This window comes from Eptesicus fuscus, chromosome 22, assembly GCF_027574615.1.
Source record: "Eptesicus fuscus isolate TK198812 chromosome 22, DD_ASM_mEF_20220401, whole genome shotgun sequence".
Taxonomy (NCBI): domain Eukaryota; kingdom Metazoa; phylum Chordata; class Mammalia; order Chiroptera; family Vespertilionidae; genus Eptesicus; species Eptesicus fuscus.
In genome coordinates, this window is record NC_072494.1 from 23,922,528 (window position 1) to 23,940,954 (window position 18,427).

At 46.5% G+C, this 18,427-nt stretch overlaps 2 protein-coding genes across 3 annotated transcripts in view; both read left to right on the top strand.

Annotated features, from left to right (window-relative positions):
• The first annotated feature begins 2,990 nt into the window (after window positions 1-2,990).
• On the top strand, window positions 2,991-4,879 carry LOC103290003 (putative tRNA (cytidine(32)/guanosine(34)-2'-O)-methyltransferase). The gene has a single exon (XM_054711873.1). The coding sequence runs from the start codon at window positions 3,336-3,338 to the stop codon at window positions 4,326-4,328; it is 993 nt and encodes a 330-aa protein (XP_054567848.1). The 5' UTR covers window positions 2,991-3,335; the 3' UTR covers window positions 4,329-4,879.
• Window positions 4,880-6,979: 2,100 nt separating this feature from the next.
• The window catches only part of LOC103290005 (major histocompatibility complex class I-related gene protein), an 86,244-nt gene continuing 74,796 nt past the window's right edge, over window positions 6,980-18,427 (top strand). For both annotated transcript variants that reach the window (XM_054711609.1, XM_028152126.2), the window contains exons 1-3: window positions 6,980-7,091; window positions 13,908-14,168; window positions 14,859-15,134. In XM_054711609.1, coding sequence (XP_054567584.1) covers window positions 7,037-7,091; window positions 13,908-14,168; window positions 14,859-15,134 — 592 coding nt within the window. In that variant the 5' untranslated portion in view covers window positions 6,980-7,036. The remainder of the gene's footprint in view (window positions 7,092-13,907; window positions 14,169-14,858; window positions 15,135-18,427) is intronic.

Genomic DNA, 18,427 nt, shown 5'->3' on the forward strand with positions numbered 1-18,427 from the left:
CATACGATGGTATGATGCGCCCCAGGAGAGAGCACCTTTGAGGGACAAAGAAGGGGCCAGGTATGGCAACTTCCTCTCAGCTATGGTTCAAGAGTGCTTCCAGAAAGCATTTTGGTCAGAACAATTAGCCAACTCATATGTCAGCTATGCTTTAATCAATGATGATCATTGAGCAGCTACTGTGCTATCTCAGTTGCTCTCACAATGAGGTAATTACTGTTACTATCCCCATTTTATGATGAATAAATCTGAGACTATTGGAGATTAAGTGACTTGGCCAAGATCAGCAGTCTTTTTGGAAATGAAAGAGTCCCTGGAGCCAGACAAACCCTGTTTGAACCTGGGTTCTGTTATTCAGTTTCTCATCTATAAAAGGTGAGCTCATGAGTTGCTGTGAAGTGTTAATAAAAATGCATGTAAACCCCAAGGTTCCAATGGAGTGAGGTAGTGAAGCCAGGGAACCAGTCAGGGAGCTGCTGTGGACACCTGGCCTGAAGGGATGAGGACCAGACTGAGATGAATCTGACAAATGTTTCCAAGGAAAAACAAAACAAACCCCCTGGAAATGAATGATGAGAGATTGAATGTGGTCAGGGAGGAGAGAGTTGGAAGTCACAGACTAAAGGCTTCTCTGAGACGGGAGGAGCAATGGTCAGATGTGGAGAAAAGAAGCTTTTGGGAGAGAACTCTTTATTTGGTTGTGGACGTATTGTGATGGGGAGGTGAAAAGGGATCATCTTTCATTCATTCAACAAACACATGTAAGTTGAGGGGCAGATGAGAACAGTGATTTAGAGCCAGATTGCCTGAGTTCCCATACCAATTCTGCTACTTCCTGTTGTGTATTGGGCCAATTGATTAATCTCTCAATGTCCTCAACTGTGCAATGGACACCATAAGAACATTTTCCTCAGAGAACGTCATGAGGATTAAGTTAATTGATGTGTGCAAAGTGCTTAGAACAGTGCCTGACACGTGTTGTGCTCTTACTATGTGCTAGGCACAGAGAACAGGCTTGGTCTTTGTCTTCAAGGAACTCTCAGACCAGCGGGAGAGACAGGTAGTTACATACAATGAGAGAAGGGCACAGGTTGCCATAGAAACACAGAGGCACCATACCAGTTGGGGTGTGTGTGTGTGTGTGTGTGTGTGTGTGTGAAGGGGCGGGGCGGGTTGTGTTTCTAAACAGTGGCTAGAGGCAGCCAGGAGACAGCATGGCAGCCTGTGGGGGAGCCACGGCAGAGGGCCTTGCAGAGTGGAAGGGATGGATGGTGGCAGGAGAAGCTAGGGCTAGAGATTGACAGGGTGAGGTTATCCGGGCCCTTGATTGTGATGTTAAGAACTATGGATACTCTCCTGTAGATCATGGCAGTTGAGGGAATTGATAGGGTCACACTGACATTGGAGACAGACTCTGTGGTGGCTGGGAGGTCAGCTGGGAGATCATGGTCCAGAGGAGGGATGAGGGTGTCCTGATGGCAAATAGGATGGGGAGTAGGAATACATTTGAGAAAGAGTTTAGAGGCAGCATCAGTGGACTTGGTGACTGACTGGTTCAGGGTGTTACGGGGTTGGTGGAAGCAGAAGGAGGAAGGCCTGCAGGGTTCTGGAATTGGAAGCGGGTAGTTGTTAGTTCCAAACACCAGCAAAGAGAACACAGGAAGAGGATTAGATGTAAGGTGGATGGAAATTAGCAACACAAAAAACATTTAAAAATGTTAAAGCGTTCAGAAGCTTTGGTCGTGCCCTTTCTATACTGGGAACCGCAGCTGGTTTTCTCCACTAACCAGTAAACTCCTGGAGGGAGGGGAGACTATATTAATGTTGTTATCACCTTAAAGCCTAGCATAGCCTCTTCTTATCTATTCCATGAATTTATTAATTAAATCACAAATAAGAGGTCAGAGACATAGAGGATAGAAGACAGAGGCTTGGGGAATTCCCACAATTAGGGGTTTGGAAAAGGTACCAACAATGAGGAGAGAGGAGGGTTGAGGTATAATATGTATGTGTGGAGTATGGGGTGTTTCTCTGTTATGTCACCCTTCTTCACCTTCTCTCAAACCAGACAAGATCTTGGCTTCCACTGCTGTGGGGAAAGGAAAACTATGATTAAAATGCAAGCATCTTTTCATGTGCTTATAAACCATTTGTATGTCCTCTGTGGAGAAATGTCTATTCAAGATTCTTTGCTCATTTTTAATTGGGTTCTTTGTTTGTTATTGAATTCCCCCTAAATCCTTTTAGAAACAACACCGAGTAAGGGAGAACGTGTTACATAGATGTTAGGTATTTATTATACTCTTCATCATTATCCCAGTCTTTTAGAAACCCTGATATACAGATGCATGCCCTGGAACACTCCAGGGAACATTTACTCCTGGTGGCTTTCACTGGTCCAGCCATAGCTGTCTGCATGTCCCAGCCCCATCCACAGGAAACAGCCACACATAGCCACACACTGGGTATGTTGCCTTCCTTCTCCTAGGTTGTTACCAACACCTGCACCCTTACTCTCTACACACTAGTTTAAAATAAACACGGAGGAATTCTGCTCAACTTACATATCCAACACTAGCAAGACATTAGGAATTTAATACCCATGTGATGGTCATTGGAAATGTTATTTAAAAGTGTATAATGACATGTATGAAAGATAGCAAAATTATATATATATATATATGATTTCAACTCTGTTCATTTTTATAAAGAAAAATCTTTTAATACATAGGATAAATTTATACATAGTAAAAAGGAAATGCATTTAAAATCTGGCACTATGAAATCTTTACTTCGATCATCAGGAACACAAAAAACATTTAAAAATGTTTAAGCGTTCAGAAGCTTTGGTTGTGCCCTTTCTATACTGGGAACCGCAGTTTTCCATAAGGTGACGCAAGGTGACGCAAGGTGACGCAAGGTGACGCAAGGTGACGCAAGGTGACGTGACGCAAGGTGACGCAAGGTGCCAGGACACGCACCGTAGTTCGGTTGGTCCGGGCCTCGCGCAGCCTTCGCATCACCATGACGGCCTTGCCTAGTTCAGTGGCCCGCAGGCCTGCGCCGTAGGCATTTGGATCAACTAAGAACAGAACTGAAGCCCTACGATTTCTCACAGGTTTGACCCGGGCTGCGGCGAACCGGACTCCTCCCACTCCTCCCCGCTCTGAAAGCTGCCGGGGCCTGGGCACAGAGGACGCAGGCCAGGCCTATGCGGTTGAGGCACGACTGTGCTGTCCCGCCAGCGAGGGAAGGAGAGAAGTTCACCCTCGTCGCTGGCCTGCTGACACCGGGGAGGCTTCAGACCCAAAGTCCCGGGGCAAACAGTGTGCGAGATGGGACGGACGTCCAAGGATAAGCGGGATGTCTACTACCGCCTAGCCAAGGAGAACGGCTGGCGTGCCCGCAGTGCCTTCAAGCTGCTACAACTCAATGAGGAATTCCGACTCTTTCAAGGTGTGACACGGGCAGTTGACCTGTGTGCAGCCCCGGGCAGCTGGAGCCAGGTGCTGAGCCAGAAGATCGGGAGTCCACAGGGGTCCGGCCATGTGGTGGCTGTGGACCTCCAAGCTATGGCTCCGCTACCAGGTGTGTTACAGATCCAGGGGGACATCACCCAGCTGTCCACTGCCGAGGACATCATCCGGCACTTTGAGGGCTGCCCGGCGGACCTGGTGGTGTGCGACGGGGCTCCCGATGTAACCGGCCTCCATGAGCTTGATGAGTATATGCAGGCCCAGCTTCTCCTCGCCGCTCTGAACATCGCTACACACGTCCTGAAGCCAGGGGGCTGCTTTGTAGCCAAGATCTTCCGAGGCCGGGATGTGACGCTGATCTACAGCCAGCTGCATGTCTTCTTCTCCAGCGTGCTCTGTGCCAAGCCCAGGAGCAGCCGGAAGGCCAGCAGCGAGGCCTTCGCTATCTGTCAGGGTTATGACCCCCCTGAGGGCTTCCTGCTGGACCTGACCAAACCCCTGCTGGACCACTCTTACAATAGAGGTCTCAACCAATTAGATGGTCCCACCCACAGCATTGTGCCGTTTGTGACCTGTGGGGACCTGAGCTCCTATGATTCGGACCTCGGTTACCCACTAGACCTGGAGGACGGCTCAGAGCACAAGTACACGCCACCCATGCAGCCCCCCATGCAGCCCCTGTGCCAGCAGGCCTGCACATTGAAGAAGAAGGGGCAGCTGGCCAGGGAGATCCATCCCCAGGACTGCGCCATCAACACAGTGGACACATTGCCCCAGCCCCTGGCTGCCCCACAGCGCCACACCCTGATGGCCTCTGAGGTGGAAGACAGTAAAATGAATTGTTCACCTTAACACATCAAGCTGGCAGTCTGTGACAGCTCGGCAGCTGTTTGGTATCAGGAGAACCAGAACTTGCATCAGTGCACTTGTGTTTCAAACAAGTTCTCGTCACTGGGTCCTGAACACAAGCTTGGAGTGAGAACTTGCAATGACCACCATGAACACAGCCAGGAAAGAAACATCATGGGATGTTCATTTGAACTGCAGAAGGGGTTTTTGGCTGAGATTTTCCTAGGGGGATCCATGAATTTGATGTAGGAAAATAGTACATCTTTATTTTCACTAATATAACTGAAATTTAGCCTTAATCCCAAATATGAATTCTAGCAGTAAATCGGTTCATTTTTAAGGCAGGGTTGTTACGGGCATCATGAAACACTGTTCATGTTTGTCACTAATTGGGATTATGGCATATCTGTTAATTTGATCTAATAAAAAAAGGCGGTTATTACTAAAAATAATTTTTTTTTAAAGTGAGAAAGCCAAGTTAACCACACATGCAAAAGAACATCAGAATTTAGCAGTTTTAAATGTTTTTGGGAGTAAGGCAAGTTAGGAATGGATTTGGGCGAGTATTAAAAGTTAAAATACATTATTTGAATTCAGTGAACTTCTTGATGAAACAGTGAATTTGAACCATTGTAGGAGGGCAGATACGCTCTTTACCATCTCTATGAACTTGTCAAAGTGCATGGGGAGGGACAACCACAATCTCTCTTGGTAAACTAGTGAATAACAGCAGAGTACTAATGATTGCTAACATTTCCTTACTATGGAGCAGACATTGTGCTAAGTGACATACTAGTACATGCATAATTTTCAGAAGCAGCTCCAGAATTTCTACATAGGGCAGTTTTAGAATGTAGCTTAAAGTTTGGACAGCAGGGCGAGAGGCGGCTTGAACTGGGGGTACATGGCAGACCTACTCTCTTTTCTTAAATTAGCGGTTTATTTGGGATGGCTCAAGAGGGCTGATGGTGATTATCCTATATAATAAAAAGCTAATACGCTAATTAGACCAGAATGACCATCTGGATGACCTTCCGGACAAAGCCAGGGCTGTGAGGGCTGAGCCCCTTGCACAAATTTTGTGCATTGGGCCTCTAGTGTGTGTATAACTCTAAAGTCCCAATGTCTCCTAATGATGCTATAGCAGATTACCATGGATTTAGTGGCCTAAACACCACAAATTTATTCTCTTGCAGTTCTGGAGGTCAGAAGTCTGAAAGTGGGTCTCCTGGGCTAAAATCAAAGTGTTGGCAGGGTTCCATTCTTCCTGGAATCTCCATGGGAAAATCTGTTCCCTCTCCCACCAGTTCTAGAGGCCGTCTGCATTCCTTGGCCATGTCTCCCTTCCAGCATTGGCATTACTTCAACCTTGCTTCTACTGACACGTCTCGGACTCTGACCCTTTTGCCTCCCTCTTATAAGGACCTTGTGATTATATTGGGCCCATCAGATAATTCAGGATAAACTGCTCATCTCAAGATTACTAATACAACCATATAGGCTAAGTCCCTTTTGCCACATAAAGTAACAGTTACAGGTTCTGGAGATTAGGATGTGCATATCTTTAAGATGTGTGTGTGTGGGTGGGGGGGGGGGTGGCAGGGAAGCGGTATTATTTACCTACCACAGAAGGAAATCAATTTGTATAGTTCTAATACCTACCAGGTACATCATAAACATAACTTCATTTAATACTTCAACAATTTTATGAAATATATGCCAGGATTTGACTTTACAGTTGAAGAAACTGAGCCTCAGCTCAATTTGGGATTCTGCCCAAGGTCAAGTAACTCTGATGCAAACCTGGGTCCCTCGTAGCCTTGACTCCACTCATCTCTCCCAGCCACCTCTACTTCCTGCCTAGGCCTGGAAAAGCTTAAGCTGCTGCTTCTCAACTTGTCTTGCTCTCCTGATGACAGTGTAGTCGCAGCTTAATCCTGGGGATTGCTAGTCAAACAAGCCAAGTGGCTGCCCCTCAGAAGCTACTTTTAGGCTTTTTACTTGCTCTCCTTTATTAAAGCATTAAAAAAAATTTTTTTTTTTTTAGTTTATTGTGCTGGGTGCTAGAGCAGCAGGGAAGATAGACCTAAGCTAAAAATGATAAGACCGTCTAAGTGATATGTGCTATATCAGCTGCATTGTAGGAAGCCAGGGCAGGGAGTTGCAAGTCCTGGGACCTTGTGTGAATCTTGCACATCCTTCCACGGTGAAATCTCTGCTCCAGTGAAGAAGTAAAGGCTTCTTTTCTTTTGTGCTCCCTGGGGGACAAGGAATGACTAATCTTTGTGTTCCCTGTGCCTTACACATAGGTGTGCTCTGTAAATATTTTAAAGCTTGGGAATAGGGCACCTGAAAGTAATATGATATTGTATGCCAACTGTAATTGAAAAATAATTTAATAATGATAGTAATAATAATAATTTTAAAAGATTGGGAACAGGTTCGAGACAGGCATACCAAAAGGACCAAGCAGTGCCTGAAGCCACCAAAGGGTTAAAAGTGAATCTGGAAGCGCTCATTTTTGCTTTCTCTATTCTACCTAGCAACTGATGACACTGCAATATCCCCTGTTTTTATTGGGAGAGGGCCCTGAGCTTCGAGCAGTTTCTAAACCCTGAAAAGTAGGTGGAGTTTAGGTTCCTGAAAGACCCGCTGGGACCTGTCGGCGTTTTGGTTACAAGAATCGGAAGGAAAGGATTTTAGAAGGGCTGATGGTGCTCCTGTTACCCCTCCTTATTGTGTTTACGGTGAAGCACAGCGTTGCCCGTGAGTATCCCAAGTTCTCTCTGCTCCGAACTCCGAAGCTGAGGCCACCGAGGGGGAACAGCTCGTCTTCCTAAAACTCGTGGCGAAATGTTGAAGAAGCTGGGCGAAAAACGTATTTAATACACCCGGGACATGTCGGAGGAGTTTCCCAGCTCACCCGTGCAGGATTTTAATGTCGCCCCTTCTGACGGGGCGGAAACCATTCTGGAGGGACCCTCCGGGGAACTTCCTCACTTTCCTTCTGAGCATTGCTCCCTGTTTTCTGCTCAGACCCTTTCTTTTACTTCTGTTTCTCCTCTTTGCTGGCTTCGCGAGTCTCGTGGGATGTGGTCAGAGTTTCAGGGGCATTGAACAGTGGGGCAGAGTCATTGTGCCGGTTTGTTTTTCTTCCTCACCACAAGCTCCACCTGTAACCAAAGGTCCCGGAAAGATAAAACCATGGTTGTGGACTTGCTTCCTGGGTGTGAGAGATATCAACTGAGCCCAGGAGGAGTTTTTCATGGTTTAGGGGCCCATGTCACTGGGGAAGCAGGTGCCTACCGTTACCCCAAAAACCTGAGAAGATCCACGGGCTGGAAGCACCAGGCTTCTGTGCCCTAAGCAACTTTCTTCCTGCTCGGGGTTGCTCTCCCTGGACGGCAGCAGGCAGTGTCTGGAACTGTATCAGCCGCCACAGCAGGCGGGGACTCGTGAGATGAGAGGAAGGCGCTCTTTCAAATCATCTGTCTATTAATTACACAAATGTTGGTTGATGGCCCACCACGTGCCAGCAACTTTTGGACAGACATCGGTCCTACTTCTACAGAAATTTAACCCAGAAAAATCCCACCATTTAAATCAGAAATGGGAAAGATTAGGGGGTGAGGGACAGAGAGAAATTATGGACAGAAGAAGGAAGAAAAGGGTGATATTTCCGGAAGGGAAAAGGCATATATATTGCTACGTTTGATCCTTAAAGAGCTGTCCAATAATGTGACCACATACCCCCTAAACATAATCTTTCATGCTGTGGACTCACTAACCCCTGTGGCAGACTAAGAAACCCAGCCCAGAGAGGCTGACCCAGCCCACGTAATGGACAGTCAGGTCTTCTAGCCCACAGTTCAGGGGTTCTGGCAATGTCACAGCCTCTGGATGCGGACACCTGGCCCTTGGATAATGGTGGGATGTGAAATAAAGCTGGGCCTCTGTAAAGGGCAGGCAGGCTCGCTTTGTTCTGGTTATTCTCCTTTTCACTCTAGCCGTCATCCTTCTCTGTCCTGTCTTGTGCCCTGGAGGATGACGGCTACAGGCCGCATCACCCAGTCTCTCTCTTGCAGGCCCATTTGCACCCGACGGGAGACACTGAAAGGAGAGAGGTCAGAGAGCAAGGAGGAAAGACAGGTTGGGGTATTTCATCTTCCCTTTTCCCCTGTTTCTGTAATGTCTGGTGGTAGCTGTGTCCCTCTGCAATATAATTTTCCCTGACTAGCCCTTTCTTCATACAGTCCCAGCTCCCACTGGGCTTGGGGAACACAATTTGCTACTCTCATCTCTGCAACTCGAGGGGTGGTAAAGGCTTCCCATCATTGCTAGCGTCTGGACCTCATTATCCCTCTTTTTTTTCTTTTTTTTTCTTAACCTTGCTCATACCTCCCATACAAGGTGTCCTTCTCAAGGTCTCTTCATGTTACTCATCTGGAGTGAAGGTTATTTCCTGCCACGACCCTGACTGAGAATCCTTGAGCACTGAGGGATGCTGATAGGGAAGAGAGCCAGGGTGATTAAAAAAGACTTGGTCTAATTGGTATATGAGCCTAATGCTGGCCAGGCGTAGGAGCTTCTAGAGGTGGAAATGCAGGGAGTGCTTGGGAGCACAGCTCTAGGAAGTGTCAAGATAACTCCAATTTCGCTTCCAGTGTGTTGCTTTCATTGGCTCCATAGCCTGCAGCAGACTGCTCCTTCCTGTGTGCTCCCATAGCTCATGTTCACAGTTTTTTTCATTTCCTATTTACAAAAATCTTTCCTTCAAGGCTCTCCTTAAAGCCAGGGAGACATGTCTTCATTTTTCTTTTCTTTCTTTCCCCAGCACTACCTAGTGACCCAATAGACACTTAATAAATGCCTCCTGAGTGAATTTATGTTCAAAGGTAATGTCCCTAAGAAATTGAAGTTATCTGACTGTGAGCCAGAGAGAACTTGAGCAGTAATAACGACTCTAAATTTGCAACTGTGGTTTACTGTAGTTGCAGAACTTGTATGAAAAAAAAAAAAGATGTTTCATGCTTTACAGCTCATCCTGTTCTTCATTTCAACCTGTGTGAAACTGTCCCTGGCGGGTGCAGTTAGCTAGGGCCATGCATAGGATCTCTCTTGCATAGGCATATGTGGTTTGTATGCTTAATCTTGAAATAACCAAGGTCGGTCTCTTGATATTATTCATAATTTTATGGATGCATCTCAATCTGCTATATCAATTTGCCTCACAAATGATGGAGTCCTTCACAGATAAAGACTAATGATGTCTAAGCCCCCTAAATTGACAGCTGAGCTAGTATAAAAACCCAGACTTACAGATTATCTGTTTAGAAATGACCTTGAGTTCAAAGAGTTAATGTGGGGAAATATGGGCATTTGCTATAGACTTTATTAGACTTCAGTCTGTTTCCATGGCGCTGTTACCAAGGTACATGCAGTAGAAATTTCTCCAAGACAACGTTTTACTCCCCTAAGGCTCTCTTCTTCTTGGTTGACATGGAATCTGTCTAAATTGGAGAAATTCAAGTAATTTGTAGGTATTTTTTTCTGACTAGTTGGAATATCTGTTTTCGCTAAAATCCATTGACCTTAGCCATCCTCTTACCCCACTTGCTTTATGAAACCCAGATTGAGACAGATGACAAAGGACATTTTTTCTGACGTCCAAATTTATATTTATAATCAAAATCCTTTCAAAAATATAAGTATCAAATCAGGTTTTGTTATGACTTCAATAAAATTCACAAAATTGGAATTCTCCTGGGAAATATGAGACATATGGTCATCATTGTATATAGAGAATACTGAGAAGAAAAAAACCCCACCAGAGCTCATTCATTCATTTATACTCTAATGCTCTACATGGTCCTACAGTGGTGTCCTTGCTATTCCTTAAACACAGCCTCCTCAAGGACTTGGGCTTGCTGTTCTTTCTGGAAGGTTCTTCTCCCATGACTCACTTCATTCACATCTCTGCTCAACTGCCACCTGCTCAGAGAAGACTTTCCTGATCCTTCTGTCTAAAAGATCAGCCTTCTTCACACTTTTTATCTGCTTTATTTTTCTCCACAATTTTCATCACTACCTTCTAGAAATTAGCCTATAGGGCTGGGACTTGGGCGAGTTCGTTACTGCATCCCTAGCTCTAGGACTATGACTACTGCAAATTCAGAAAAGAGTAAAACTTATACAAAAGGAGACATTGGTGACCTCCGAAAGGGTAGCCTCCAAAGAGTAGCTAAAATGTCAAACTGTCACACTCAGCACTTTCTTGCCCTAAGTAAGTTCCTGTAGTTAGATTTTGAGCTCTGGCTGCCTATATGACAACCACATTCACTGAATGCTTGGTTTGAGTAGTGTCCAATGGTCCTCTTAACTAAAAATATCACCATCCACTTCTCCCCCTCATTCCCAAGCTGCCTGAAATTCCAAACAGTAGTTCCCAGAAATCATAGTCATTCTGACTGTATTAAGGCATCAGGCTACTTGGGAGGGCCAGCAAATAATAGGGACTTTGTTGACCTGGTTATCCAATCAGGGCCCACAGCCACTTGTAGGAAGGTCTAAAGCCTGAGCCTCTAGGGACCAGGGGAATCAGTGACAGTGAATCATCCTTGACACAAGGGGGCGGGAGAGAGCAATGGTGGTGGAGAGGGGAGCCTATAATAGTCTGGGCTGGAGAAGTGCCCCTGCCTTAGGACCAGCTGGGTGTCAAGACAGAGGGGATTCCAGTGTGAGAGGTCAGAGAGTGAATCCTGGCTCCTCCTCATATGGATTCTAAGGATCATCTTGGGCCATTTCTTCATCTCTCTGAACCCATTGAAATGGGAATTTTAGAACCTATCTCAAAGGATTGCTATGAGGAGTAAGTGAAATGCATTATCAAAGGCTTAGCCTGGTACCTAGCACACGGTATGTGCTCAATAAATAAGTGCAGTTCTCATGGTTATGACTCAGATGCTGCGGCCCTCCATACCTCTTTGAAGGCCCAATTTGGTGGAAGGATCATCACCTCCTCCTTGGAGCATTTCTGGATTGCTTCACGTGAGAGCAGCTCTCTCTCCTCTGAGCACACGATCATGTCACTCACTACTTGCTGCTACGTGTCATTGCACTGTATTTATTTATGTTACAAGTTCTCCTATAGCCGTGGTTGGCAAACTGCGGCTCGCAAGCCACAGGCGGCTCTTTGGCCCCTTGAGTGTGACTCTTCCATAAAATACCACGGCCTGGGCGAGTCTATTTTGAAGAAGTGGCGTTAGAAGAAGTTTAAGTTTAAAAAATTTGGCTCTCAAAAGAAATTTCAATCGTTGTACTGTTGATATTTGGCTCTGCTGACTAATGAGTTTGCCGACCACTGTCCTATAGTACTGTACGTTCCTGGAGGGAAGAACTAGTATCTGATTTGTTTTTCTCTTCCTGACATTGCTCACAATTCCATGTACGTGGTACATACCCCATAAATAAAAATTGCCCCCATGGATGAATATCTGAAAACACTATCAATTATTTTATAACCAGTGATTTTTACAGCCTTTTGTAAAAGTGGCCTCGTCAGTTAATCTATAAGTTAAAGGAACATAATTTAGGACACCAAGTAACCGCTGTGTCTGGTGTAAGAGTTGTTTGGTTGTGTTGCTCAGGCTTTCGAGCAATGTCTATCAGAGGCTCTCGGGGCAGGCAGCGGAGGCCCTTTGAGAAGCAGTTTGGCCTGAACAGAAGACCAAATTCAAAATTGTAGATTTCAGTTCAATAAGTGAGTTGATGCTGATGGTCTATTCGTGGAAAGGAAGAGAGAAACCCAACTACATAATTATTGGAGCAAAAAGAAAGAATCGGAAGATTTTTTAGATGGGATCATATGAAATTGCCATTTTAGGAGATCAAAAATGATCCAATATAGGTCTCTTCAAATGATTCAACCTTCATAATTCTACTTCATCTGATCATCCGTAGGATATAAATGATCACAGGGTCTAACGTACCATGAGAGAGGGGATGATAGACTTTCCCCTCTTTTTTCTGTTGAGTCACTGATTTAACATCTGTCCACCAATCTCCCATCACAGCCGAGGTCGCATTTTGGAAGCCCAACTAAGGAGCAAGCATGACTCGTACCTGTGGACACACCAGATGGATAACTAGGCCCACAGCAAAGGAAGGGGAGCGGGCTGAGATGTCCTGGAGTGGGGCCAGGCCGCAGCTGCAGGAGGGGCGGACAGGCTGATGACGGACAGATGGAGGCCAGCCTCTAGGGGCGGAGCAGCCTTTGAAGTCAGGGCTGGCTGGCAGAGAGCTGCTCTGAAACCAGGAGTTAGACTGAGATGGAGGATGGGGAAAAGGGCCGTACACTGGACTTGGACAGCATTGTCGACAGACCATCTTTCTCTTTACTTACCTCTTATGAACTCTAGTAATGCAGATTTTTATGAAGTGGTATTTTTAATAAGAAAGCGAAAGTACAAGAATTGTAAATATTGTGCGTGGTAATGTCAGTGATATTCATTTAGAAAAGTTTCTCCTGTTGAGAGTAATGCCCCAAGATGTTAACACCTTTTATTTATTTATTTTTTAACTTGGTGGCACGTTCTAGGCATGTGGACCCAGCTGTCATAAATGGAACCCCATATTCCAAGGGAATTTCTATACCAATCCAACTTAGCTCAGTAACATCTTTTTTTTTTTTTCCAATTTCTTATTCCTTCTCCTCTCTCATTCTGTGCCTAGAATTTGATTTCTGTGAGGTTTTTTCCTATGAGTAACCGTGGAAGCAATTCCTACCCATTTCTCCAGCCACAGGCCCTCTTGCTGCTCTTGGAACATGCCGGCAGGTCCTTTCCGCAGGACCTTTGCACGGTGCCCCCTGCCTGGACTGCTGTCCCCAGGTATCTGCCTGGCCCCCTCATTCCCTACAGAAGTCACCTTCTTGGGGAGGCCTTCCCTAACCATTGCTGTCTAAAATTGTATTGCTTAGTCCTCTTTGCAGCTTTATTTTTCTCCATTGCACTTTTTTAAAGGCATGTTATAGATTTCATTTATTTTGTGTTGTCTGTCTCCTCCCTTCCCCCCATAAGGGCAGACACTTGCATCTGTCTTGTCTGTTGTGTGCTCGGGGCCTAGTGCAGAGCCTGGCACAGAGGAGGCGCTCACATGTCTACGGAATATACGGACGGATATCAGGGAGGTGTGAGAACTAATGTTCCCAATCTGCTCTTCCTTTTGCCTCCATCTTTAAACAGTTGCATATCTGCAGAGCCATAGAACCTTTCCAGATGTGGAGAAATAGCACTGTTTCAAAGTCAGTGACAGATTCAAGCATACTTTTGCAGACTCCGAATAAATTAGATTTCAGCTCCGCTCCCCTTTATGAAAAAGGCTCCAGGTCTGGGGCTAGAGCTCTCAAGCCCTTTGCAGCCCCAGTTCCTGGGGCTATGATTTTGTAAGAGGAGTCAGCAGCCGGTCCAGGGAGGAGTGGGCGCAGCTGATCATGGAGCAATACGTGGGGATTAAAGAGACTGCAGCTTATGGGCCTGGATGGTCTGTGACTCTAAATATCTTCCTTCTTTGCCTCCCTCCCAGGGACTCACTCTCTGAGATATTTCCGCCTGGGCGTTTCAGAACCTGGCCACGGGATCCCTGAATTTATTTCAGTGGGGTACGTGGACTCTCACCCCATCACCACATACGACAGTGTCTCTCGGCTGAAGGAGCCACGGGCGCCATGGATGGCGGAGCACCTGGAGCCGGATCACTGGGAGAGGTACACTCAGCTGCTGCGGGGCTGGCAGCAGACGTTCAAGGTGGAACTGGAGCGCCTGCAGAGACACTATAATCACTCAGGTGTGAACACAGCAGATTGCTTCCCCTCCCTGAGGCCCACCCCGGCCAAGACCGGTCCCTGGGCTGACAGTGCGTGTAAGCTTTTGCTGAGTTGCCCTTTCCGTGGCTTTTGGCAAAGCTTGGACAATTTGGTTGACGGGGTTCAGTGCCTGCCATCTGCCCTGTGCATCTTCCAAATAGTCTGTTGTTCCTAGGAGCCCTTTGTCCTTTGCCCCCTATGTCCTTATCCCAATATCATTCAGGCTTGTGACCTGTATCTTCTCCTTTCCCATCTCAATGTGGCCATTCTGTGACTCATTTCCTGGTGGCCAGGCTTAGTGAGTTGCTCACGTGTGCATCATGACTTATGACATTAACTTTCCCAGGGATATTTCTGGCTCCTGCATATCTCTCGCTCCACTGCACTATAAAGTTTACCCATTAATCATTGCTACTATAGGAGTTATCCTATAGTTCCCCAAGGCAGGAATTATCACGTTCCTTTGGCACACAGTAAGTCTGCCACAGATATCTGTTGATAGATGGGACCGTGTCACAGGAACCTCCTGGAGGCAGTGATGCCATGGTGGGCCTGTGGAGTGCTCTGTCCTGGGGTGGAGGATGCTCCCAGCCACACCCCCACTCCCGTCACCAGGGCATTCACCTCCACATCCTGTGCAAACCCTTTTCTGGCCTGTCTGTGTGTTCCAGGGTTTCACACTTACCAGAGGATGATTGGCTGTGAGTTGCTGGAGGATGGAAGCACCACAGGATTTTTGCAATATGCATATGACGGACAGGATTTCATTATCTTTGATAAGGACACGCTCTCCTGGATAGCTATAGACAATGTGGCCCACATCACCAAGAGGGCGTGGGAGGCCAATTGGCATGAGTTACAATATCAGAAGAATTGGCTGGAGGAAGAATGTATCGCCTGGTTAAAGAGATTCCTGGAGTATGGGAAAGACACTCTACAAAGAACAGGTAAAAAGAAGGGAGGGCACCTTGTCCCCGCGCCCCCAGAACCCTGGTTTTATAACTTCCTCTAATCTAGGTTATATTCACCTTACTCTGAAACCCACCCTGTTAGTCAGACCATCATGATCTATGACTCCCTGTGAAAACTCTCCCCAGTTGCTTTTATCAGCATCTTGACGAGATCCAGCAATCCCACTTGAGAGAGTAGAGTACCTCTGGGGACACCTCCTTTCATGGGGATCCAGTGAGACGAGTCCTTCCATCTCCTGACAATGATAAGCTGGGAAATACTTTGGGCAGTGGAGCAGTTCTTACAAGTTGTGTGGTAACTAAGGGCTCCCATACCACCAGTGTGAGTGAAATCTGGACTTACAAAGAAGAGAGACAGAGGGTCTTTGCTCTACTAAAGGATTTATGATAAGATTTCTTTCGGTGAAAAGCTCCTTGCACATTAACGATAAGGATTTAATCGGTTAACTTTTAGTTAATACAGAACTTTCCCCTTATAATCTTATTCAAAGTGAATTGTGCCTGTATCATGCTACAGGAAATTCCTAGACACAATGTGCCTTTTCCCACAGGGGTGGTCTTTAATGGTGGACTTTCCAGAGCTGTGGCCGGCCCTCGAGAGGCATCAGGGCCCCAGTTATGAGTATGGACTATCTCTCTAAGAGCCTGCCTATGGAGGCAGATGACTAGAGTTTGAGCTTCAACTCTCCTACTCACTAGCCAAGTAACAATCTCAATTTTAATGGTTGCAGTTAACAGAAACCTACTCTAACTGGCCTAAGCATAAAGGGGGAGGTTATTTGACAGGCAGAAATCAGGGCAGTGTGGGGACCCAAGGAATTAAAACCAAGATTTGAATGGTTTTCTCCGAGGGGAGGTCTTGGTAGCCAACACAAAGCTCATGTCCTTGTAGTTTCACCATTCTGGAAGAATGGGCTTCTCTCTCCTAGCTCTAGCTACAAAAAAAATTTTTTTTAATTATAGGAGGACTCTGGTTGGCCTCAGTTGGATCATGTGCCACCTCTTGCACTAATCACTGTGCCCATCAGGAGAAGTTTCTAAGACTGGCCATGGGTTACAGAATCCTGACAAGAACCAAATGGCACACTCAGGATGGCTTATCTGGGAAGCCAGTAACAAGATTATTTACATAGGCACAATCAGGGTTAAGGACACCGGGAAGGGATAGTGAAATACTTAGGGACTTGCAGCAGAGGGAAGCCATTACTCCCCCTGAATCTGAAGGCAAAAGGGAAGGGACTATTGTTACCAGAGCCCCACAAGGGCTGGTACCCTGGAAGAACCTTCTAGCAAGAGCTGTGACTGTGGAGGATCATGGTCAATAGCAGACTGCAATGGCTGGGCAACTGGTGGACAAATTCCTAGCCACTCAGCCTCCTGGGGCACAGAGCAGGGCACAGATGGTCTGAGACTAGATCTGGGAGCTAGCAAAGAGAGAGTAGCCAGGGCACACAGCTTGGGTTATGTTTCGGTGTCAGGGTTAAGAATGGTACCTCTTGCCCAGCTGGCATGGCTCAGTGGTTAAGCGTCGACCTATGAACAGTTCGAGTTCCTGCCAGAATGGTACCTCTTAAAAGAAACATTAGGAGACATGCAAGAATGGTACCTCTTAAAAGAAGCAACATGATGGGGTGGAGTGGACTAATTTTCCAATATAGGGAGTGTGCTTGTCGGGAGAAGGGGTTCTTTTTATGAGAAAAAATGGGGCTAATAGAGGCTAGGCCAGCAAAGCAATAACCTTGAGTAAATTAAGTAAGTGATATGCGTGCCTCACAGAAATTGCTGTGAAATAATGTATATGAGAGCTCTTTGTAGACTACAGGTCTCTGTTTACCCATTAAATGTTATTGTTGCCAGACTGACAAACGTCTGACAGCTCAGGATCTGGTTGAAGTCTAGGGCCAACTTGGGGTTACATGGGATGGGACCCTTAATCATGAGACATTTTAGGCCGAGGCCAGCCAGGTCTGAGGAGAGGCTGTGTGAGTCACCACTTGCTCAGCTTGATTAGTGGCATAGCCTTTTCGAACAGAGAACCCAGCTGCCTGCTCTTCTCAGCGAATCCAGCACTAGGAGAAGGAAGACAGTTTAATTGGGATTTGAGGGCGAGTACTCTCTGGAAAAATGGGGGAAGCTTGCACACCTGGGGTGTGCGTGAGCAGTGTGGGACATCTAACTTCAGTAACCTGCTCCCCCTCCAAGCCTACTCTCTCTCTACCACGAGGGTCCTAATGGTGTCTCAACCCATTGGTCAAAGCCCACTCCTAGGAAAGGACCTGTGATCATTTCTCACAGGCAACAAGCAGAGTCCCTCTCGGAGGTGTTTATATTTTCTTGTTAATGTTGGAAAGCCTTTTTCTCCTTCTACACGAGATGCCACAGAACAGAACTGGAAGGTATTGTTGAGATGAGGGCTCCTCCTGTATCGGTGGCAGGTAGCTCAGTGGGGTGAGGAAGTGAGCAGAGACAAACAGGAAGCAGCCCCTCCAGGGATGGCGTTGGGCTCTGTGTGGCTCATGTCTAGATGTGACCCAGTGTCAGCAGGAAACGCTAAGGACCGCACCATATGGAAAATGAGCAGAATGGTTAAGAGGAAGCAAGACCACAAATGGACAATGTCTTTGCTGTCACTGCTGGAGCCCCTCCAGGATATGAATGTCCATAGCCCCTCTGAAGGCATAAGCGTGACGTGACCGGTTACATATGTTTGTATCTGATGACAATCGCTGTCTTAGTCCATTCGGGCTGCTATAAAAAATGCCACCGACTGGGTAACTGACAAACAACAGAAATTCATTCCCGCAGTTCTGGAGGCGGGAAGTCCGGGATCGGGGTGCCAGCATGGTCCGGTGAGGACCCTGTTTCAGGTTGCAGACTGCTGACTTCCTGCTGTGTCCTCACATGGTGGCTGGGGACAAGGGATTTCTCTGGAACCCTGTTTATAAGGCACTAATCTTATTTTTGAAGGTTTTACCCTCATGACTTAAGCACCTCCCAAAGGCCTCACCTCTTAATACCATCATCTTTGGGGGTTGGGATTTCAACATGTGAATTTTTTTTTGGGGGGGGGGGGGGACACAAACATTCAAACCACAGCAATCACCAAAGTGCCAACTTGAGTTCAAAGGCGATTCAGAGCCAAAGCTGAGCTGAGATGGCTGTGATATCTTTGCATAAGCACAGAATGGAGGAAAAGGAGCGCTGAGTTCTAATCTCCAAACTTTTGCTGAATTACTTGTCACAGTTACATACAAATTCTGTAGCTCAGT